The 24,732-nt window shown below is 43.8% G+C and overlaps 1 protein-coding gene across 3 annotated transcripts in view; it reads right to left on the reverse strand.

The window, feature by feature from the left end:
• chd7 (chromodomain helicase DNA binding protein 7) overlaps positions 1-24,732 on the reverse strand; it is a 72,411-nt gene that overhangs the window by 39,815 nt on the left and 7,864 nt on the right. For 2 of the 3 annotated variants that reach the window (XM_085255929.1, XM_085255927.1), the window contains exons 2-4: positions 13,258-14,838; positions 12,541-12,872; positions 2,746-3,200 (exon numbers count right to left, since the gene is read on the reverse strand). In XM_085255929.1, coding sequence (XP_085112055.1) covers positions 2,746-3,200; positions 12,541-12,872; positions 13,258-14,719 — 2,249 coding nt within the window. In that variant the 5' untranslated portion in view covers positions 14,720-14,838. Of the gene's footprint in view, positions 1-2,745; positions 3,201-12,540; positions 12,873-13,257; positions 14,839-24,210; positions 24,400-24,732 lie in introns of those variants that run through there. The other variant, XM_085255928.1, reaches the window with a different exon arrangement.

Consider the following 24,732-nt stretch of genomic DNA (forward strand, 5'->3'; position numbering starts at 1 on the left):
GTGAATGGTAAATGGAGTGGTATATATTGCTTTTCCACTCAATTTAAGCACTCAAAGCTCTTTCTTGTACAAGTCTCATTCTTCAAATCCACTCACACTCAGTTCAATCTGACTGATGAGGATCAATCCACTGACGGCCCACTCACCCACCCCAGATGGCTAGTTACATTTTGCTGTGGGTAACTAGTGACAGTTAACTCATAGCATTAACTTTTTTTAATTTCAAAACAACTGACAGCAAGCCAGCAAGCCCCAGGTGATTAGATAATTGTAGATATGATTTTATCCACAGCTGGCAGCGAGCTGGCTAACCTTAGCTTACCACTCAGGTGGCGCAAAATTATATTTGAAGGATTCTAGGGATGTCACCAGAACTAATGCTTACAATACCTTTCAATCCGTAAAACAAAAGGTACTATTTTTACTTTTTCTTTTTTAAATACGCTGCCTCATACCGCTGTATCAGCCAGTCTTTGATAACTGAAGGGGGCAGCATGCGCCCACAAGTCTTCTCGTATAGCCTTAGACGCAGCAGAAGGACGACATATACAAGCACCGGAAAAAATACATGTACAAGATGTATTTCACTGATAAGAAATGCAGTAGGAGTTGGGTAATAACTGCATAAAGGTAACATGCAAATGAAGGTATCATTCTTTTCAGACCAAAGGAAGAAGTGCTTGCTTTCGGAAAAGCACCTACAGGACCAGCATCTAGTCAGCAAGACCCATTTCTTTCAGGAACTCATAATACAAATTTTCTAATAGACACTTTGAGTTGCAAAAACCATGTTCACAAGTCATGGTTTGCAAGAAACCATGACTTGTGAAGAGCTCAACTTAATGAAAGCAATGACAAACTTCTTCTCAAAATATGGAGATTTACTGTTGCCTTGCTCATGTGCTCAAAACTTCACTCCTCAGTCCTCGGCTTAAATTAGAAAGACAAAGGAAGGGGGAACAAGGGGAGGGCAGTGAAGAGGAAAAGATGAAAGGATACACTCCTCTTTGTCAGGAAGGGGTGGGACTGGAGGGAGGAGAAGGGAAACGAGAAGAAAGAATAAAACAGAAGATAGTTGGGTGATTGCAGAGGTCCACCATTTTAGAGCAGCAGTGAATGGCCGGCAGCCATTATTATGCTAAATTAACCTGGGAGCTCCAGGCCGCCACTCAAGATGGAGGAAAGCCTGACAACAGATAAGAGCTAGTTTACCAACACACACACACACACACACACACACACACACACACACACACACAGAGAGAGAGTTGAGAATGGACTCCTCACCCCCACATTTCCCACTGCCCTCACACTCACACAGTGTTGAGCTCAGGGTGTGGATTGGTCAGCAGCATGGCCTTCATTACCATTAGACGCAATTTTCTGCCACAAAGATTAGCAATGGCCCCTCCCCCAACACATGCATTCGCCCCCACACACACACACACACACACACACACACACACAGCCCACCACCCCCACATTACACACACACTCGCTCCAGCTGCCTCCCCCCTCTTTCCACACGCCCAAACTCTTTTCCAGTGGCCGGTGCATGCACACACACCTCCCCCAGTGTTGACCCCACTTGCTGCTTTGGCCCTCCCTCTTCCTTGGGATAAAAGACTCCAAGAGGAAAGAGAGATGGGCCACGGACTACGGAAGAAGGAGAGAGAAATGGGGGGCCATCCTGACACATTCCTCAGACCGATCGAGTTTCCACCTTCACAATGAAACCGCTGCTGATACTCTCATACGCAAACACCCTGAGCTCTTCTTGCCCAGGAAGGCTCTCTGACTGACTGGAAGAAACCAAGGGAAAGAGTAGCCACCGATTCAGAAAAACAGCTGTTTAAACGTGTATTTCTTAGGGAAAGTGAAAAAGGGGATGTGATAAATGAGAGAGGAAGGGTGTGAAAAGGCAGGGATAAGACTACAGAGTAAACAAAGTGAACTGAAGGTGATATCGGCAATCGCTGATAGGTGCTGGAAGTTACTCATCTATAACCTTGTACAGGAAGTTTAAACAGGCCCTCACTCTTCCTCCAGAATTAAATGTGTAATACTAAAAACGGTGGCAGTTTAATTTTTATTAATAACATTAACAAAAATGTTATTCGTGTTGTTCTTCAGAGACTTTTGACTAAAAACCAAAAACGAGTTCTTGGCTCTTCTCTTTCTTTAAAAACGAAGCCTGACTCTGTTTTAATATTAGCGGTAAATGCAACTGATCCTCAGATGTGCCCATTAGCAGGCCTTTGATCACTAACTCACACTTGTACACAGGGTGCAGCGGCTCACTGCTCAGGAGTTGTGACCCTTTTGGTTCCCCGTGCTTGCCCATGATGGGCCTAGAGATGTCTGTCTGTATCTGCACATACTATTTTTGTGCATTGCATCTACACTCAAGACAGCTTCAGCATTTGACATTAAAATCGAGCTATCTCCAGCATGCTGAACTTCAGCACTTGAAATGTTACCCACATGACCCGAGACTGCCCGAGCTACCCTCCTCAAATTGATCCGCTTCTGTTTTCATGTGGAACTGAAATCTTCACAGTTCCACTTAGTGGTTAATGGTGCCAAATGCACCGTTGGGACGCTCTGGACATGAGCTCTTTACAGCTGATGAGAAATAAGCCCTTTCACCTGTTACCTGACACTTTAATCTGGTTTACTACAGTGACGTCCCACTCAACACCAACTATGACACACACAGTGACCGTAATAGTGCATTAGTCCTACCTGGTTTTTTTGGGAGTCTTGGGCTTGGGTGTGGAGCTCTTGGCCTTCTTCTCCTTGGGCTCTTTGGGGGTCTTGGGTGTTTTGGGCGTCTTCGGGGTCTTGGGCTCTTTGCCCTCAGTCTTCTCCTTTGGTTTCTTTTTCCGTTTTTTCTTCTCTTCCACCGGTGGTGAACTTCCCTCTAAAAGTTCTGTGCCAGTAATGTGTTCACCACCATCACTTCCTGTTCCTGGAAATTCAGACTTTACGTCTTCCTCGCGTCCTTCTCCCGCTTTCTTCCCTGTACCTTCTTCCTCTCCATCCACTACTTTTGCCTTCTTCTTCTTCTTCTTTTTTGGCTTGGTCTCCTGGTCGTTGGGCTTCTCTGTGCTGATAGGCTGACCGGGGGCACCGGCACCAACTGTTGGCCTGTCAGGAACCGCCATCAAAACGTCACCTGACGGGTCCGTGGGGGAATGCTAACAGGAAGGAGAAAGACATGCAAGTTACTCGTCAATTGAAAATTAGAGGCACTGAGAGAATAATACATACATTTACTATAACAAATTACAGAGAAACTGAACATAGCATTAATGTAGACAGTCCAGGAATGGTGCAAAGCCGCTGCCAGGAGATCAGCTGATCTCAATGCAAACAAGATGTATGCAATGTTATATAGTGTGCGCCATTCATGTTGCCTTAGCAGGGCCCCATTTTCTGTGCATCTACAAGCAGCTTTACAGTCCACCTCCACCCAGTCTTCCGCTTTCATGCTGCATCTAGTTTAGTGTCTTATCAGTTATTATTGATGCCTGTTCTCTGCTGAGGTCTTACGCTTGCTCTCCCTACCTCTGGTCATTCCCTCAAATATATTTACATATATTGGGATGCTCTCAGGAAGTAGAGCAGTTCATCTACTGATTAGGAAGGTTGGTGGTTCAATCCCTGGCTGCTCCAGTCTGCATGCCAAACATTATTGTCAAGATACCAACTCCAAGTTGCTCTCCAATACATCCATCGGAGTAAGAATGTCTGTGATTGACAGATAGGAAGCACTTAATAGAACAAAGTGTTTGTGTGAATGAGGCAATAAAGCGCTTCGAATGCTCCAGGAGAGAAGAAAAGCGCTATATAACAATTTACCATTTATTCCAACAATCTCAATTTGCTGACATGTGAGGGATCTTTTATTGAGGCTATGATTATTATTTTCTCACTGATTCATTCAAAAACTGTGGCAAAAAAGTACCCAGAAATACACAGGAGTACCTGAACAGGCCAATAACAAAAAGGTGTACCACATCAGTGCAGAGTTTCAGAGTTAAAATCTAACTACAGCATAAATATACCACAGAAGCAGAAAAACAAAAACAAAAAAACTGGGGCTCAAACACTGATTACTCTACCATATGATCGTGTTCTGCCTGCAGACAAATATAAAATTGTAAATTCTCAAATGAAAGAATTTTTGTTTTTTGTTTAAAATGACCTCGGTGGTTAATCAACCTTATCAGTTTAATTAACCCATCCGGTCTGGATGGGCCTGGGCCCCCTTTCCCTGGCGGGTCGCGGAGTGTGGGAGTGCCTACTGGGGTCAGCGGGGGAGCTGGCCCCAGGGAGGGGTTACCTGCCCCTCCCTGGATGTCTGGAGTTTTGATCTCCTCCATACCTGCTTCACACCCTGGAGGACGGGGCTGTGGCCCCCCCACACTCCCTAGCAGATCGTTACATGGAGAAACCTTTGGAATACAAGCGCGCTGATCCACACAGGTATGCACACGGGTGTTCACTGCTCGTAGACCCAAATTACACCTTTCTTGGCTGCTACTTCGAAGCACATCTGTCCTGCGTGCTGCACAACAACATTGAATATTTAGTATTTACTGCTGTTTACACTTAGCTAGATTAATGCGATGGTGTTGTGTTTAGTATGTTGCTTTGTTTCTTTTTTTTTGTCTTTTTTTGCTTGTTTTCTATTCTTCTCTCAACAGGTGATCCAGAAGATTTTTATTTTTCTCCCCCCCTTTCTCACTGTCCCTCTCCCCTTCTGTTTTTCCTTTCCTTCCTCTTTCTTTCTCCCTTTCCTATCTCTCACTCATGTCTGTCCCGTCTGTAACATCTGGAAATAAAATATAATAAATAATAAAAACAAAGATCGACCAAATGGACCAATACGGCAATGCCACGATGATCCATTTGGCAAAGTAAATCCATTGGGTATCCTTGTTGGTCTTCAGACAACAATTCTGATGGCTAAAGAACCAAATGGGACAGGCGAGGAAAAAAAAAAAAAACCAAAAAAAAACAAAACAACCAATTTATTATTTTTGGATTACTGATTATAAATCTACTAATCATTTAAACTCTAAAACGAATAATCTCAAATGCGGACTGGCTTCACTGCTGGTTCACCTGTCAATCAATACTGATATAAATTCTGCAGGGTGGGGTATGAATCTGTCAGTAATGGCAGACCAGAGCAGAGGGGGAGAAGGGACTCAATCATCCATCCATGAACACGGCTGCCACCTCCTCCCTCCAACTCCCTGTTGCTGCAGCTTCCGCCCCCTCCTGCCTCGACTCCAGCAGCCTAACCTTAGTAAACAAACTGGCTGACACTTCATCTTTCCTCCTGTCTCCAGCAGACTAAATCCCATCTCCTTGCTCCTTCTCCCCTCCACCACCACCACCACCTCTTCTTTGCTCCCAAGTAAGCTTTCTGTGACAGGAAACTGGTTACCAGCTGTTGGGAGCCTTTCCAACTGCCTCTCCTCTTTCTCCCTCTCTCTTCCATCCCTCCCCCCTTTCTCTCCCTCCAGCTGCTCAGGGTCCCAGTAGCAGATGGGAAATCAGGCATCATGACACGAATAAATTATCTCCATACTTCAAAAAGGCGCAGCGAGGGAGCGTGTGTGTGTGTGTGTCATATGAGAGCAAGAGACCAAGCCTTTGAGAGTGTGTGTTTGTGCGTGCATGTGTAACACATGTGTGCAGTTGTGTGTGTTTCAATGAAGTGTATGAGCATCAGCAAGTTTACAGCAAAATGCCTCAGCAGCGCACACACACAGCTTGTTCACTTGGAGGAGGAAGCGCTTGCTATCACTGCAAGTCCACTTCCATCAGGAGAATGCAAATATGTGTGTGCGGACACACACACACACACACACACACACACACACACACACACACACACACACACACACACACCTAACTACTGCAAGGTCACATCACACAAACCTCTACACACATGCACACAAACACCTGCTGACACACACGTAAACTGAGCCTTTTAGGCACACAAACAGGAGGGGAGTGAGGGATCGAGAGAAAGAGGGAGAGATGGCGAGGGGGGATGTGGTGCCAAGAGATAAATCTGTCCTCCTGCCAAGCTTCCTAGATAATCAATCACAGGAATGACAATGGAGACACACACAGTGTGTACACAAACACACATGTTCGAGTGCTGCGTCAGGTTTGGCGTTCTGCAGGGTGAATTCATCTGCCATTTCCACAGGTACTGGTTTAAATCCAGTGTTTCCATCAACAATGGAACGTTTTATTGTTCTTTTCTGAGACATGATCTCCATTCACTTCCAAAACAGATTGTAATATCATACCCAATAATTGGATTTCATAAAAGGGGGGAAAAATCCTTAAAAGACCACCAACAGAAGAGCTGCATGGCTAATGTAACAGATTCAGTAGGTGAAGAGCGTCAAGTGTCAGCTCTCAGCGAACAGAGGGGAGGACAGGAGGGGAGAGTGTGAGGATGAAGGTGAGTGAGAGGAGAGAATAGTGCCATGGTTAAATCAACCAGGCAGAAGCACTTAATATACACCTATTACGCTCACATCTTGCTCCATGTTTTTATTGTTTGACTCCACTAAAGCTGCACTTCTTGATTCACAGTTCAAAATCTTTATCACACTGTGGCAGACTACACATTTGATTAACAACTGAAAGAATCCTGGAAAATCGGTTATAATATCCTGGGATGTGGTGCAGCCCCTCCATTTATCCTCCATCTAAAACAGTTTAAGCTCATTCTCCATTAAGCCAACTTTGTTCTAATTGACCTCATTGACAACTCGTCAGTAATAAGTCAAAATATCAGAAGAAAACTGAACAGTGTCCAACATTTGTCACGTTTTGTGACTATGGTATAAAACAGAAATTACAAGATCAAAATTTAATCACAGTGATTATATTCTGATAATTATTAGAGCAACATTGAAGCACAAGCTTTGATCAGTTAGTTCTCACACAGAAATGGTTGCGTAAGCTTAATGTACTGGGTATGAGGTTAACTTTTTAGAATCTGAGAATCTTTATTAAAATGTAAATTTCTGAACAAATCCCAGATTCACCTGATTAACTCAAGAGAATCGGCCCAACTGGTTAAAAAGGGGAGAAAGGATTCACATTCTAATTATATCTGTATCTATATCTCTATATCATATCTAGGATTGGGCGGTATAAACGGTATATGGTAGAAACAATATGAATTTGGCCAATGGTAGAGATTTAGACTATACCGCTCCACCGCGATAGCGCATGTTGATGGTGTCATCAAGCTGCGCCCGTTTTGGTCGAAAGCATTGCAGCAGCTGCAAGCAATATCATCTGCAAATTATGTCGGGCGACAGTAATAGTGAAGAGAAAAGCATGTTCTGGAATATGAGGAAAGCCGAAAACTGCGCTTCCTCTACTTCCGTACCACTGACTAATGTTGAATTCTCTGGCAGCTGCTCTATTCCCATGTTGTTGCAGTATATTAATGACTAACCTCGTATTATGGATGGATTATCTCAGTTATTCTCCTGACTGAAGTTTGGTCCTTTTACAGCATCCTGCCATGCGATTGCATTTGTCCCTAACCATCGGGAACCCTCACGTTAACTTTTATCAAGTGGAAAAAAGTTAGCGTTCATCCTTCAGCTTATGCTAACATAGCTGTGTCGCTAGCGATTACGTAGCACATCATTATATACCAGCTAGTCCAACTTCAGTAACCCTACAAAAGTCACTGCTCTTTATTTTCGGTCTTCATTCATGTTGGAAGTGATAGCAGAGCTGTACGTTTGAATTTTTCAGAAATCTCTCAGTCAGAACCAGAGATGGGCAGTAACGCGTTACTGTAATCTGATTACTTTTTTCAAGTAACGAGTAAAGTAAGGGATTACTATTGCAAAAACGGTAATTAGATTACCGTTACTTTCCCGTAGGAACGCTGCGTTACTGCGTTACTAAAACCGTGATTTTTTTGCGAGAATGTCTCACGACAGTGACGTAAGCGAGTGCGACGTTCGTGACAACAGCTGTCTGCAGATCAACAATGGATCATATATGAGCATGCAGCGTTTAAAGCGTGGAAGTACTGACCTTACTTTGAGTTTGATTCCATAAAAAGTGACAAAAACATTAGTGTCCGTTGTGTGTGGGAAGAAAACTTATTTTTACTCCGAAACCCCCCCCCCCCCAAAAAAAACCCCCTAAACAAGCTCCGAGTGCGCAACGACGTAATGGGAAATTCACAGAGAAACTCGCGGATTCTTCCACTGACCGCTGCGCCACACCTGCACTAGAGCACACCTCCACCTACCCCACTCCTGCTTTACAGGTGAAAATAGAGCAACAGGACTGCTAGTCTTTGATTTTATTTACTTTCTGCTGTGTTTTACTTGCATCTATTTGAAAGACTGAGTGTAAACACAAAAAATATTTTATTTTATGTGCTGGAATGTGCAGAAAATAGGTTTAAATGTTAAACTAATTTCTTCAAGTCAGAGAATGTTGCATATAATTAAATTTTTGCTTGACGCATAAAGTTAAAAGATTAAAACTGATAAAACAAGTTTAAAAAAAAAAAAAGAGACTTTTCCATTTGATTACATTTTGTATGATGGATTATGCAGAAAAAGTAGAATTGGGTTGAAAGATCTATCGCTTTATCACCTATTCAGGTTGTAAATCGTGTTTTTAAAAGTAACTAAGTAATTAATTACTTTTGAAAATAAGTAATCAGTAAAGTAACGGGATTACTTTTTTGGGAACGTAATCAGTAATTAGTTACTGATTACTTTTTTCAAGTAACTTGACCAACACTGGTCAGAACATGGTATGTCATGTTCAGGTGGAAACTAGCGAGCTAACTTCCTGCTAACTATTAACTCGGTTAAATTTAATAAATTCTGTTTTCATGGATGTCTGGATGTTAAACTTAATTGTTAAACCTGGTAAAGCAGCAACACTGATCATTTTATTAAAGATGAACGAATTTAGGCAGTTTTTAACTCTCAGTGATGCCACAGTGATCGTTTCACTTTAGGACCTGAAGCAGACGGAGTTTTGCACCCAGATTACTCCGCGAGGCTCCTGACTACAGTAGCCGTAATGCTCCAACAATCCATCAAGCGGTGCGGCTTCGTAGCTTACCAAAGTCATACTAAAACATTTTGACAGATTTTTGAGCGCCGTGCACCACATAAAATCGGTTCAAGGTCAGTAAGCACAACCAGAATTCATACATAAGGCGCACCGGAGCATGTTTCAAATTATACCACAATATGGATTTTAGGCCATATAGCCCAGCCCTAATCATATCTAATTGGTTAGATCAATGGCAGTCACTAGACCAGGGGTGGGCAATCTCAGTCCACGAGGACTGGTGTCCCTGCAGGTTTTAGATGTGTCCTCGAACCAACACAGCCGATTTAAATGGCTAAATTAGCTCCTCAACATGTCCTGAAGTTCTCCAGAGGCCTGGTAACGAACTAATCATGTGATTCAGGTGTGTTGACCCCAAGGTGAGATCTAAAACCTGCAGGGACACCGGCCCTCGTGGACTGAGATTGCCCACCCCTGCACTAGACTATAATGTAAAAATTTGCAAATGTTAGCAACTCTCAGCCTGAATTGTCACCTTTTGGGACAAGGTGACTGTGGCTAAGATGGTGTCAATGCCTCTAAAAGGACACATGCTTCTTAACCTCCTAGGACCTGGCGTCCACATATGTGGATATCACATTTTGGGTTATTTAGACCAAAATACTCAATTTTGCTCTACAAGGGCCTGATATCCACTTACGAGGACATTATACTGCTACTGTTCTATCGAAATTTTAAACGACTATCCTCATAAGTGGCTCTCATTTTTCTCAGAAACAAAAATTAGGTAAAAAAAATAAAAAATAAATTAGTAATTCTTTGTTTTTACATTCATCAGGTCCCAATCAGCCCAAATATCAAAGAAATTAAAAATGCATGCCGTGGAAGAGTTTGGGTTTTAGGAGGTTTAAGGAATTTTTAACACCAGAAATTCCTTAAAAAAGAAAAATGGTGCATTTCTTTCACAGATATGAACACTGGTGATCTGGAAATTTCAGTTTAAAATATAATGCAAGAAAACCTGGATGCTTACACTTAAAACATAGTCCTGAGTTTGACAACTTAAGCAAAGGTCAAGTGAGCCATATGCTGAGGGGATAAATACTGCACACCACTTTGTTATATTATTCTAATAACATAAACGTTGCTTGCTTTTGTTGACACTTTATGTGTAAGATGGGGAACATGTTCTTTTTAGAGAGAAGATTCAATACAAACAAATTTCTATCCTGGTGGAACCGGTTCCCACCTATAGCACAAGGGCTCACTGACTCACTGGTTTTATGAGTATAAAAAGGATGTGAATCATATACTGTGGCCTTCTCAGTCACCAGTATAACACAGATAAACAGCTTTAGGAGACTTTGGACTGTCATGTAAGGCAGTGCTATCCAACAACATAATCAAAGCACCAATGAGGAGATATCAGGAATAACTGTACTGCCCGAAGAGGTACTAGAACAAAACACTTTTTTCCTTAACCTCTAACATGTCTATGTTGTTATAAAGTATATATGCCTATAACTTGTATAGACATATATATATGTAACAAGTACAAAGTCATACTATCTGCTGTCAATCTCCATTGATCATTTTCACTTAGTTTGACTTTGTGTGTCCAGTGAATCCAGAAGACAAGTGTCCATCCCAGCATCCATCTATTATTATAGACAGACAGTTCAGATGGGATAAATTTCAACTTTACCAAGAGAAAAATCAATGAAAAATGAACTGTGCTCGTGTGTTGAGTAAGCAGTCAGCTGCAGAATATTTTCATTCGCCGAACTTCGAAAAAACGAGCACCCGGCGTCTTCATATCAAAGCAGCATTTCCTCAAAGCTACAGAACCCCAGTAAGCTAGATGTATAGCAGAGCAGGGGGAGGGGTAAGACAGGCGCGTTATATGTCAACTAGAGTGCTGCACACAACATAGTGTGCGTGAGATGTAGAATAAAGGTCACACCCCAGCACTCTGCCAGAGCTTTGACCTTGAGCTGCTGACGAAGGCACGCGTGCATGTGTGCGTGCATGTGTAATAACCATGCTTAGTGAACAGATGGAGCTTAGAGTACCAGACATGCAGTCATCATGACTGACTGACCAGCTTGGTGTGTGTGTCTGTGTGTGGGGCTCTTTCTAACAAGTGCATCATGAGGCGCACAGAAACCTTGCTTCCCGGGCCACATGCACACGCTACTCTAACTCCTCTAGTTAGGCTATCCTATTTCTCAAGGCACATTCACTATTCCGTTCCAGAGCACCGTTGGTGTGTGTGTAATGACGGGGGCTGCTGGGCCTGCAGCTAGAGCCAGAATGGCAGAACGGCACATGCAGTGCATGCCCCAGTGAGGAGCAAGGCTCACCAGTCAACCTGGCATGTAGGTCAGGAGTGCTGGATAAATTAAGTGTGACGGCTGAAATGTCAACCACTGAACACAGCGATGTAGGCTTGGAAGTGGGGAGGTGGGGAGGCGTGGGGGTGGAAGAGAAAATGGGGACTGGATCTTTGGGTGTGTATGTCCATAGGGCTGCTATTGTGTGTGAATGGGTCAGTGGAGAAAGGGGGCTTTGAGCAACAAAACAAGCTAATGGAAGGCGAGGACACGTGACGCAGGCGGCAATGGTGGCAGGCGGCACTCAAACCCACAAACGTGCTGGTCGCCACTGAGAATGTCTTCCCACCATTCCTGTCCTCCCTTCACTTGAGATTTTCTTTCGGTTTTTCACTTCTTTCCTCTTAATGTTTTTTTTCTCTCACTCCAAATCACTTAATCACACCCCATCCTCACGGTCTCCCTGTTGTCCAAACTGTCTCTCTGCACATCCGGCTACACAACATTAACTTAATGATGGCACCCCTGAAAAGGAGAGGACAAATAGTAAGACAGACAGGGAGAGCGGAAAGAGAGGAGACTGGGAGGAGAGAGACAGGAAGGGAGGTTTCCTCTACAGAGGAGGGGGATAGTGGAAGCAAGGGGGAGGAGAAATTATGCTAGTGGCGCCTCTGTGCATGCGTGTGCACGCGTGTCGCAGGATATGCAGCTCACAGGAAATAAGCGGCTGCAAAAATCCATACCCCCTCCCCCCACCACACACACGGAAACACAACCACCGTGCACAAGGCCCGCAGCAGAACACACAAAAGGAAAAAAAAAAAAAAAAAACCATGAACAAACATACACAAAACCCCAGTGAGCCAGTGCCCAATGCACCGCTGTGTTCTCAAATGTCATGTACAGACACACACACACTCCTGCACACACATACACACTTCCCTTACACTCCAAATACACACATTCCCCCACCCACATGAAAAATAAACATTCACATAAAATACACCCACACATGAAAACAAATGCACATAGTCTTGATCTCACTCACACATACTCAGCCTTGCTACCACATCAAAGTGTCTGTTTGACGGAGACTCACCTGTATGTGAGGCACTTTCTGTGGGGTAAGAGGGGGTGAGGAGAGTGGGTGGGAGGCAGAAGGTGGAGGTGCCCACGGGTGGGAGGCCTGGTTGGGGGGAGGGGGCGTGCTCTGCAAGTGATGAGGGTGTGAGGGCAGGTGTGTGTGCTGCGTCTGAGGGCTCTGAGTGGGTGGCCCAAGGCCCTGGTTTGGAGCCGGGATTCCATGTTGACCAACAGGCGGTCCCTGAAAACTCATGGGTGCCGGCTGCATATGCTGCCCACTTCGAGAGGCCTGCTGCTGGGTCTGGAGTAGACGCTGGTCTCCGCCCTGGCTTGCGGGGGCTTCGTGCCCTGGATAAAGCGACAGGACAAAAAAGGAAAAAACAAACAAACAAAAAAAAGAATCATTATCGTCGTGTCACCCTTGTCAACTATTTAGATGGAATCAAGGCAGTATTCCTTTTTACCCTGTGTTTGATAATGAAATTCATCTGAACACTTTGATGCCCCCCCCCAAACAGATGTGGACATTGATCATTTCTCTTAAACAAAAGTCACATTTCAAGTATCATGGCATCAAATCATGTGCCTGTTTAAGCTTTACTCAGTATTTAGCCAATACAACCATGATGGAGATGGCTTTAGTTTCTAGTTCTGTCCTTTTGTAAATTGAAGAAACTGATCTTGATCGCCAATAAAGGATCAAAGTGAAGCCCGTGAACAGAACACTGCTTACCCTGCTGCTGCTGGAGCTGAGGCCTGTTTGGTCCCATTTGTGCACCACGCTGTGGCCCCATACCAGGATACATCTGCCCCGCACTGGGGGCCATGCTATGGGGTTGCTGGTGTTGGGGGTGTGGGGCAGGCAGCGGGGTTTGTGGAGTCCTCTGTGGATGGGCCATAGCACTGGGTGGAGAATGCATTGCTGTGTATCCTGCAACCTCTGGGGGCCCAGCTAGCCCTGTGCTAGGAGGTCTGCCCTGTTGGGCGGGAGGAGGGGTCGGGGCTCCCAAAACCCGCATTGGGGACATGGATGAAGGAGAGGAGTAGGTTCCCTGAGCTGGGGGGGCAAGATGGGACTGGGCTTGGTTTTGGGGTTGGGACATATTTTGTGGGTGGTTTAGGGGGTGCATAGGCTGGCTCTGCTGCCCTGCCTGCTGCTGCATCGGGGCAGAATGAGTCTGATGGGCTTGGTGTGGTGGTCCAGGGGGGTATCGTTGTCCCTGCTGCCCTGCTGCCGGGCCTGTTCCCTGGTTAAACCTCTGGCCAAGCTGCCCTGATCCCATGGGCTGGCTGGCATTAGCACTGACATTAGTATTAGGAGCCTGGCCCATCCCAGGTCCTATGGCACCATACTGGGGCTGATAGCCAGAGTACTGAGTACCCCCAAACCCTCCCATGCCTTGTTGGTGGTGGGGGTGCGGCGGCTGTCTGGATGGGGAGTGTGGATATCGGGATGTGTGTCCCATATTGGGATAGCCTTGGGATTGTGCCTGAGGCTGAGGGTGTCTCATCTGGTTACCCCCGATTCCAACATGTCCCAAGTAGTGAGATGTGTCCTGAGCAGGAGGGGGTGCCATGCTCTGTGGAGGGTAGTGTTGATTCATGCGGGCTGCATTAGATGTGGGTGGACCTTGAATCCCACCATAATTGCCTTGAGACATTTGGTAGCTTCCCATCTGGTTGGGAGTAGCCCCTGGTTGTGCTGGAGCCTGTGGATAAGCTGGTCTGGTCTGCTGCTGCTGGCCCCAAACTCCCCCACCTCCTCCTCCTCCTCCTCCAGTATCACCCTGGTACCCATGGTGGGGGTTGCTAGCGTTAGCTGGGTTACTGTGGTAGTGGGAGGTCATGCCATTCATAGCCGTGTTCACATTTGGGGGACCCTGGCTGGGGCCATTCTGAGCCATCATTCGTCCTCCAGGGGTGCCGGCTTGATCATAGCCTGTATACGGGCCATGGTCGTACATTTGCCCCAATTTAGGCTGTGCTGGGGTAGGCCCACTCCCATGCATCATCCCCTGGTGGTATCCCCTGCTTCCCTGGTGTTCATGGTTCAGAGCGGAATTTGTCTGCTGGGCAAGAGGAGCAGACTGGCCTGGGACCGACTGCTGAGGAAAGCAGTCTCCTAAACCATCTAACCCATCTGAGAACAGCCCTGGGTCGTCCCCGAATAAGCTCAACATCCCAGGGTCCGCCATGACTGGATGGAGGCCCCACAGATGGCGGGGACTGGATGGAGGGAGATTTGTTGTGCGGTGAGAAGCTAATCAGATAGCTGCTAATTTGAAGCTTTCCACCATGGTCCTCATGAAGGTTTCTGGTGAGACAGGAAGAGAAAAAGAAACAGTGGAATTAATGCAGGTATTCAGAGAAGGGCAAAGAGCTCCTGGATGCTTCACTATGAAAATAATTTACTTTAACAGTCCCCCGATGAACTGTCACATGCTGCCTTTGTTAATTGATACAGAACTAGTCTTCAATAGTTCTGTATTAATAAAGTGTTTACATAGTAAATCCACAGCCACCTAACTTAATCTACTCATGTAGTGTGATACTATTAACAGGTATAGGACTCCATATGCCAGTAACAATATAATATACCAGTTTCTCATATTAACTTTATATTCAGCAAGTTGTTTTATCATTTTTTTGATGAATATGAGCGAATGACTTCATCCACAATTACTCAGTCCTCCTCACTCTTATTTCCAATGATTAGTCACTGCTAAAAAGCTGTGAGAGTCCCCAGCATCCTTCAGCAGCTCACCTAGAGAGCATCTTATCTGGTTTGCTCCAACTAGACTATATTAGGCTGCAGCTGGTCAACGAACCCTTGTTCTGCTCTGCTCCAGGGCAGCTCTAAGCAGAACCTACAACAGGTGGAGAGCTGGTTCATTTTCAGCTACACCAAGCTCACAGAGGGTGGAGAGCAGAGCAAGGAGTACAGCCATCAGCTGCAGTCCAACACACGGACGTGGAGACTCACTGGAAAAGCAACTGATTTAGAGGCTAGTTACACTAATAATAATAATAATGGATTGGATTTATATATATATATATATATATATATATATATATATATATATATATATATATATATATATATATATATATATATATATATATATATATATATATATATCTATATAAAAAAAAAAAAAAAAGGATTTATATAGCGCTTTTTCAAGGCACCCAAAGCGCTTTACAATGCCACTATTCATTCACTCTCGCATTCACACACTGGTGGAGGCAAGCTACGGTTGTAGCCACAGCTGCCCTGGGGCAGACTGACAGAAGCGAGGCTGCCATATCGCCTACACCAGTAGGCGGTAGGGTGAAGTGTCTTGCCCAAGGACACAACGACCAGGACAGAGAGCCCAGGGATCGAACCGGCGACCTTCCGGTTACAGATACGCTTCCCAACCCCCTGAGACTACAGTAACTTTTGCAACAACATAATCATATCATAAACCTGAGTACTGATGGTGCTGATCACCTGTACAAAGAGACAACACAGTTTAGTTTAAGCTAGCATCTAAGATGTATTGATCAGCAACGGGTAATCAGATGAGCATGAAAACCATTTTTTCTCCTCCGTGGTTGGTATCGTATAAAGTTAGACATTTCTTGTAGGGACATTTTCTACAAAGGTAGCTTTTTGAATTCAGGAGTAAAAGCCAAGAACACAATTTATTTTGATTCTTTTTCCATTCTTAGAAAATGCTTTTCTTCTGCATGCAGAACTGAACTGCCATCTTTATTAACTATGGTATGATGGCCTCACTCGTAAAGATTTGTTTATCCGGTGAGGTAAAACACGAAGATGTTAAAAATTATTTTTTTTAAAAAGGCAACCACTGAATCAAACTTTTCTATATCACCCCACCCCCAAGAGACCATCCCCCACCTCCATTTTTACTAAACAAAGAACTTCTTTCTTTTCCAACACACACTTGGAGTCATTGAGTGTGTGTGTGTGTGTGTGTGTGTGTGTGTGTGTGTGTGTGTGTGTGTTAGAACAAAGGACCCAGCAGATGCAGCTCTGTTTGAACAGCAGCAGCTGCCATTCAGCCAGCCAGAAAACAGCAAGCCAACAGGCCACAGAGCCTGCCCATACACCAGTCAGTCAGTGGTTAGCTTTTCAGTCAGCAACTCATTCAGCTGGCTAACTAACCAGTCAGTCCTGGCAGATGTTTGAAGGTACGGGAATTAGCCACCTGCTACCTGTGGGCTTCCCTTTCCCTCTGTATAAAAAACTAGATTAAAATGCGTATGGGAAACTTATTGCTAAGAACTCAGCATTATTTGTGTGATAAAATTAGGAATCTGAGAAGCTTAGAGGCCAATGTAACAAGCGAGTGAGTGTGAGTGAGAGGATGGAGGTAGGTGGATCTGAGCATGCTTGAAGTGTGTGTGTGTGTAGTGGAGATAGAGAGGACTGGGGGAGGTTTGCTTGTTGCTTCTATGCGCTGCAAAAACCAACAGCCAGCCGCTACAGAGTTCCCCACCCCCCCCCAAATTCCTTCGCCCCATTTCTATCCTCCTCCACTCCTCCCTCCCACATATTGGTTCATTATAGAGCTCGGCAGGTATCGGGGATAAAACGTGTCATTATTTCCACTCACGTAAAGTAGCACACAAGCATTAGCAAGTTTTCCTTCTTAATAAATATTTGGCACTGTAAAACTCCTCGTGCCCACACAAATAATCAAAGTAGGCAACTGACATTCCAAATCGTCAGATTTAGTGAAGCACCTCTCACTGCGGGCTAACTAGGTCTGAGCATACAGCCTGCTGAGGTCTATCACAGCATGGGGTGCATCCTGGACTGGCTCACGTGCCTATCACAGAGCTGGGCCTACATTTGGTGCAGTCTGCATGGCAGAGAAGCAGCACTTCTGCTACTGTTTTGTCAAAAATATGACCACACTTCACATAAAGCCTGCTGCTTCCTGTCACCAGGCAGATGTTTTCTCTTCAGCTTTACTCGAGAGGATAAAACTGTTAGAACTGATTGGTCCAACATCCTTTCACTGCTCCCACCATCTGCTATTGCCAGAAACTCTGAATGCTGTAAAAACTACCACGTTCTACTCAGTTAAAACACAGAAGTCAAAGTGATACTTTTAAACTAATCCAAGACTTTTTTTGTTTGAAAAGTTTCAAGAATCTAAAAGTTAACGTTTGAGACTAACAAGCACAAGTTATTTGTAACCAGATGTGATTCCTCAAAGTCTCTTTGCATACTCTTTAATGTCTGCTTTTTGGGTGACAATACCCTTATAAACTAAAGCCATTCACTAAGTAACATGACATTAGCATGACACAGCGCTACAGTGAAAAAGCTCTCCTTTAAGCCTTGAGCCTTTCTGTTGCAAAACTCCAAGATGCCAGCTGGGAGCATCCACTCTTGTTGTGTAAATAGCATTAAGAGTCCTTTCCTCCATACCTATGAGCCGTAAACAAGCTGCCTGTACGAACAAAGAGCTTATTACGGCAAAATGCAAAGGCATCCAAGACTTAAACTAGTGGTAGTTTCGTCAACAAGAGTTTAACTTTATATTGAGAACATTTTCACTGCTTTACCTGGAGCCATTTCTGACAAAGTGCCAGTCGCCAGTGACAAAAATACTATATCTGTCCTGTAAAGCAGGAAATCTGTTAGTCTTGGTCAGTTGGTTTTTAGTATTAAGTGACTGAATTGCAGGGAGGAGAGCTGCTAACACCTGAATGGCTTTACAGACAGTAACATGTTTGTTTACAATCCGAGTCTCCTCCTCTTCTGAAATTATAGCTATATATTTCTATAACTATATATAAAATAAGCACATTTAAGCTCGTCTCAAGCACAGTTGACTTTTCATGCAGTGTTGATGTAATGTGTTTTTTCCCCGTGTTCCTGAAAACTAGTTTAATCATCAATTAAAAATCACTAATTGGTAATTTAGACTTCTGAACATGTGAATTTAATTTACAAGGATAACAATTCATCTGAATTAATTATTTCACTCTTCTGCCAGTAACGCAACTTATTCTGCCACACCTGGATGGAGTCTCCAAATATCTGCACGTTGTCCTAATGGCAAAACTGTACAGTTGTGACTTACACAGCAGAGTGTTAGTCAGAGGGAACAGGAATGAAAATAAATTTGACATGCATGTGTTGAGACAGGGCCTCTGGATTACAAATAAGAACTTGGAAACTTGATTCTAAATACACATCAGCTAGGGCACACAGGTTATCAGTATCATATACTGGACAGGACCAATGATAAATGGGGAATTCACTGACCTTGGTCTATAAAGGAGATCTGATACTGTTTGTGTCAAGCTGACAGCACTTTTCTTGTAGAATTTGCTAACTTTGCACAAAACTCAGACACGCCCTTTGCCCCTTTTTAAGATCCCTGGTTGAGATGTGTTTCCATAAAGAAGTAGAAACACCTATAAAAGCTTTTCACTCGGTCAGCTATATTTTTGCTAGCTCCAGTAGGGCATTACTATAAACAGTAAACATGGACATGCCTGCTGGTGCACACTGAAGTTCAGCAGGTTCAAACTTCAAACTCAATAACCAGAGAGTGAACGTACATTTGTGTGTCCAATTTTGTTCTTGAACCGTTAGCTATGCATGATACACAGGTCAAAATGATCCTTATTCATTTCATATTTGGGAAGCAACCTCTACAGCTTCGTACACTTCAAGTCAACATTTGATTGGCTGCCCCTCTTAAACCGCAAGTTTAAGAGGGGCAGGGCTGTGTGCCTGAGAAGACCAAAGTAGGATATCTCCTCTGAGTAGAGCAGTGTGAATCATAAGCATCTGACTCACTAGGATTAATTGTACATAGATTAAACTCCTTTGAAAAATTGGCCGTGTTTAAAATGAGTCTCCACCAATGTAACACTATGACAGAAAATAAGGAAAAGATATGATGCCATGTCTAGTTGCTTTTGTATAAGTCATTCAAACATTGCATGGCAGCTAAGGCCAATGTGCTGCGTGTTCTTAAAGCAGCACATCAAGTGTTGCATTAGAAGAAGAAAAAAAAAAAAATTGTGTTCAGCTACTAGATTACCAAGAATACAGCAGCTCGGAAACGCAGTGCATTTCAGTCACTACAGGAAGGAAAGGTTTCTACTTGTGTCTGTGTCTCAGGTGAGAGTAATTGAGTGTAATGTCACATCCTTTGCAGCAAACTAGTGTGAGGGTAACTGATTTCCTGTCACACACACTCTACATATGAGTGAATCCCACATTACTAAATAAATGTAGCTATATAAGCACTTACTTGAGCCATCTATGTGTGTGTGAGAGAACAGCGCAGTTGCACATGTGTGTGTGTGTGTGTGTCTCGAGGCTCCTTTGCTCCACTCATCCTCCTCATTTCTTGTCTGGCATTTAGAACTTAGCCTCCCACAAGATAACACTCGTCTGCAACGAGTGGATGGAGCAGGATACACTTCATCTTGCTCTTTATTTCATCCTCCATCTCTCTAGCGTATCTGTTCATCCCTCTGTGAAACCTGCTTCAGTCATGGAAAAGACAAACTCCTTGTTCTCTTGATTTAAACTTTCTGTACCACTTTCTTTGCAGTTTTAGCCCAAACTTGAGTTCTTGCAGAGATCACACAGTGACATACATATATGAAAACACGTGCACAGTTTGGCCCAGCTGTCATTGCACAGGGAATTAGGTGAGCGACCAGTGTGCCACTTTAAATGCCAAATCTCATCAAAGGATGAGGCTTTTAGGCCCCTATGCTCCTCCTGCCGTACCACACTTATGCTGAGGAGCCAAGTAGAAATTCAGATATATCCATACTGAACACCACAGATGTATCCGTTTAAAACAACAACAACAACAACAAAAACCCCATAAAAACAAACAAGCAAGCTGTCATCTGAGCCAACTGAATACATACCAGTCAATGTTTAGCATGAAGCAGCAAACACTTTGTCCCTTCCCAGCTATGCAAATCAGTATCTTGGCATGTGATGAGCCTTCATGCTTGACCCTCAACAGCAAGTATCCTTAGCAGCTCACATACAACAACATAGACCTCCCATTTTTATGATGCAGGGCAAGCTGTTGATAAGTAGTCTGTGTGCTATCGGCAGTATGGTAGGCACTTCAACCTCCTATCCAACAAATTTACTCAGCCATCCAGTGACATAAAAAAAGAAAGGTACTAACACAGCCGAAAGCTCATGCTCACTTAATGTGGCTTCACACGACCACACTGATGGTTATCAGCATTTTCAGAGGTGACAGTCAATGTAGGTTTTAACAACAGGGGTCAGTTTGAAGGCGGATGACTCAGATAAACAAAACTTCAGTATTAGAGAAAAACATTAGTCAAAAACATTGATGGTGATGAACAAGGTAAACATCCTTTTTAGTTGCTGTCATGTTATTAAATGTCAGTAACAGATTTCATGGGAAAAAAAGACGACAAGAAAGTGATCCACTTTCATGTCACAAGACACTGCAAAAATCCAGAATATCAATCAATTATATTACAAGAGTAATATAATTACAAAACATACTGAGCAGAAAGTGGCAAGTGAAACTAGTGGGGAAATCTATTTTGAGCAGCTTAAATATGTTATTTTAGCTCCAGTCTGTCACTAATTGCTCATATATAGAGTTGGAGGATGTGCTGGCGTAACAGCATCAAAACTGGATAAACTCGACCGCGTTTGGATAAATGTCAAATCTACAAAATGACATAAAATGCTGAAGGAGACGTAAAAGAGCACAACAAAATGCGCTATCAGCCGATATGTGCCTGGCTGATTACCACTATCACAAGATTAACTGATGTTTATCTGCAAATATATTTATAATTTTATATATATTGGCTAATGTTTGATTAATTTCACCATACTGACAGTTATAATGGACAATTACAAAATCAACAAATCTAACAGTCGTCATTAAAACAATTCATTGTCAAATATGAGAACTTGTGTGAAAAATGATCTACAGCACACAAATGCTGGGTTTTATTAGTAATTTCTGTGCAGTGTAAAGAAAGCACTGGAGGCAGCTAAGACAGGGTCAGGATGGGAGAGAAAGAGCCTTTCCTTTGCATTTCTTTGTGTTGCAACTCCAAGCAAACCGTGTCCCAAAATAAAACCTAAGATACTGTATCAAGACACTGACCTTGAAGCAGCAGACACTCTCCAGTTTACACACAGCTAGAAGCAATATGAAAAGGGTTTGGTTCGGGCACTGTCAGAGGAGTGCACGGGCCTGTGAGGCAAATAACGTAATTACCAGCTCCACCTCACCTGAAAACACAACTGAAAGGCTCGTGTACGTATAGTTTTAACCAACTATACATGCATGAGTTTCAGCCAACTTGAAAAATACACATGCAATCACCAGCCAGGCTCAGGAATTCACACTGACTGTGCAGCTCTGTCAAACCACAATTATTGAGGCCACCCATTCAGCCAAGCCGAAACCGCAGAATATCACTGCCAAGTTAGTGCAACTGAATGGCCTTCTCTGGCTGCCGGAGGCATTACACAGCCTTTCACTGTAATGCATTAGAGATGGGCTTTCATTTAACAACAACCCCAAACAGGAACTCTAAGAAAAGACTGGCAGCCAGGCCCAATCAGAAATGCCCACTTTATTTTTTACAATTTCTGTATATTGAGCATTTTACACATATCATATATCTGTTGGCCATTTAACAAAACACAGCGTGACAAGTCTCCAAGTTTTCAGTGCAGACAATCACCCACGTCAGGTGATCTAACTGATATGTTCTTCCCGTCGGCGTGAAGGCATGTTTGGGAGTGACGTCACCTGGTGTAAACTGGGCTGGAATGAAAACCCGCAGGCAGCAGGCACACCTCACCTTTTTCCTGCTCTGTAAACATTTCTGAACACCTATTGAAGTTGTCATTTTAAACACTCCAGAGAAATCTCGAGATGTTGACGATTTGCATGGGGCTGTCACCTTCTCGATCCACAGGCCTCATTTTAGTGGTTTCCTCTACTCTTTTTCCTCTCCACTATTATAGACACTTGCTGGTTTTTATTTGTTAACATCTATTACACTTGACCAAAATGACTGCAAATCACTTGGTGCATGCAGCGTCAGCCTGCGGTGAAGGAGGGGTGTGAGGGAGGGAGATTAGCCAACAGCGGCTCAATACAGTTCTGTCTGTGCCGTCGACAGTTTGGCAGCTAAACTGTCTGTAGCCTCCAGGCTTTACTACAGGAAATCTCTGCCATGTCAACAACACCATGTTTCCTCTGAGGCACAGACAGGTACAGACAAATAAAACCAAGCCAAAGAGTAAACTACACCAGTGCCTTAGCAAGCGCAACTTCACTAAACACCTCCGGGGTGGGGGGTTTTTTTTTTTTGTTTTTTTTTTAAAAAAAAAGCAAATGATCTCCCTCTTCATCTGCAGGACACGTGTGCACCCACCCACCTCCCATTACCACCAGGATCTAAGCCACTATAATTTATACCTTTGTTCCCAAATGGAGGACAGCGTGCAAGAGCTGGCTAGCTGTGTGTGTAATTACGCTCAAGTGAGGGGATGCATGGCCGTGTGTTTGGGGCTGGGATTTGAGGGCCGGAAGGAAGGAAGAAAGAAGAGGAGGTGGGGGTTGACGGGGTGGCGATGAGGGGGGCCAAGAGAGCAAGGCGAAAAGAGAAAGAAGCAGTGAAGCTAAAGAAAATCTGGTTATTTTACGCACGGCTGCTTTGTTAATGGACACTGTGTGTGTTGGTTTGCGTTTGTGTGTGTGAGAGAGACTGGAGAAGGGGGTGGGTGGTGGCGGTGGGTCAGCAGGAAAGGGCTGTGTTTATCCAATCTGTTCCCTGCCTTTACCATGTGGTAGGAAAAACCACTGGCCGGCTCTCAGTCTGATCCCAGAAGACAGAGGCTGAGAGACAGACACAGGAGAGGGAGGGAGAGAAAGAAGTAGGCCACAGGGGGTAGCCAAGGAACCTGCTAAGAGAGAAAGAGTGCATGTCTCTGTGCTCACTGAGCTAAAGAACCTGTCATGTGGTTTGTGAAGCTATATGCTCCCTGAAAATCACTGGTTTAAGCAAGCCTATTTAAAAAGTGACACATATATGCCCAGAAATATTGGCCAAATAGTTTAAAGATTCTAGTGGGTTTAGTAGGTTTTCGGGCCTAAACAGGATTTTTGAGTTCTTTAAACCAAAGCTATAACTGAAGCTTCCAAATTTTTCGAGACACCAATCTGTTGCCAATACCAGGGTTTCTGCCAGCACATTACCAGGGTGGGGAACCATCACACTGATGGTCAGCTCAAAAGTTCCAACCATTGATTTAGGTAACATATCTTACACGGTTCTCCTGATTTGAGAATTAAATAATCAATAGCCAGGTTAACATTTATGAGAACTGTTTAATACTGTAATGTTGCTGAAACGAGAACTCTACCGACCTCTTTGAACTCCTTACAACGTGTTGTTATGAGTCATGAACATCAACCACTAGTAAGAGCTGAAGGGTGGAGACAAACACGGTACTGGCTTCGCAACAAATAAGTACCTAACCCTGCAACCCTTATATATCGCCCTGAAGCTCCTGTTAATCCCTTTTAAGGCATTAAAAAGACATTTTTGTAAGTTAAAAAACAGGACTGAAGAAGCAGGCAAATGCTATGACTCAGTGCCGGTTTACCTGTTCAGCTTATATCCATCCATTTGTGCTCACTGATTCGGCGAGTCTCAATCATTCATTGGTGTATGTAAATGAGGTTAAGTATGATTTGTTCTCCATCTGTTACATGCATTACTTTCTCTTCATGCTGGAGCTAGGAAATAAACTTGACAGTGTGTCGTCCCAGCTCCCTCCTCTCTGTTCCCGTGCACAGCGCTACACACAAGCTGTTCTGTCTGTGTCACTGCGGAATTAGCGATTAGCATTATCTCAGCTGATAGTGAGATAATACTCCATTACATGAGTACAAAACACTGTTTACAACAAGTATCAGTCATTGGTAATTATATGTTAACATTTCTTCTGAACAGAAACTGGCATTCCTAAATTCTGTAGATTCTAGTCATCAAAACTCAACAGCAGAGTGAAGCAAATCAAAACCAAATGTCAAATGTAGGATGTCAAAATAGACTAGACTGATTCTCAGTCTTCTTTTCTACACTTTGTGTCACTTACTACAAACAGGAAAACACAACCAAGAAC

Source organism: Mchenga conophoros, linkage group LG18 (assembly GCF_057382185.1).
Source record: "Mchenga conophoros isolate Kocher_MC1m ecotype Shallow Benthic linkage group LG18, M_conophoros_male_GT1.1, whole genome shotgun sequence".
Taxonomy (NCBI): Eukaryota; Metazoa; Chordata; class Actinopteri; order Cichliformes; family Cichlidae; genus Mchenga; species Mchenga conophoros.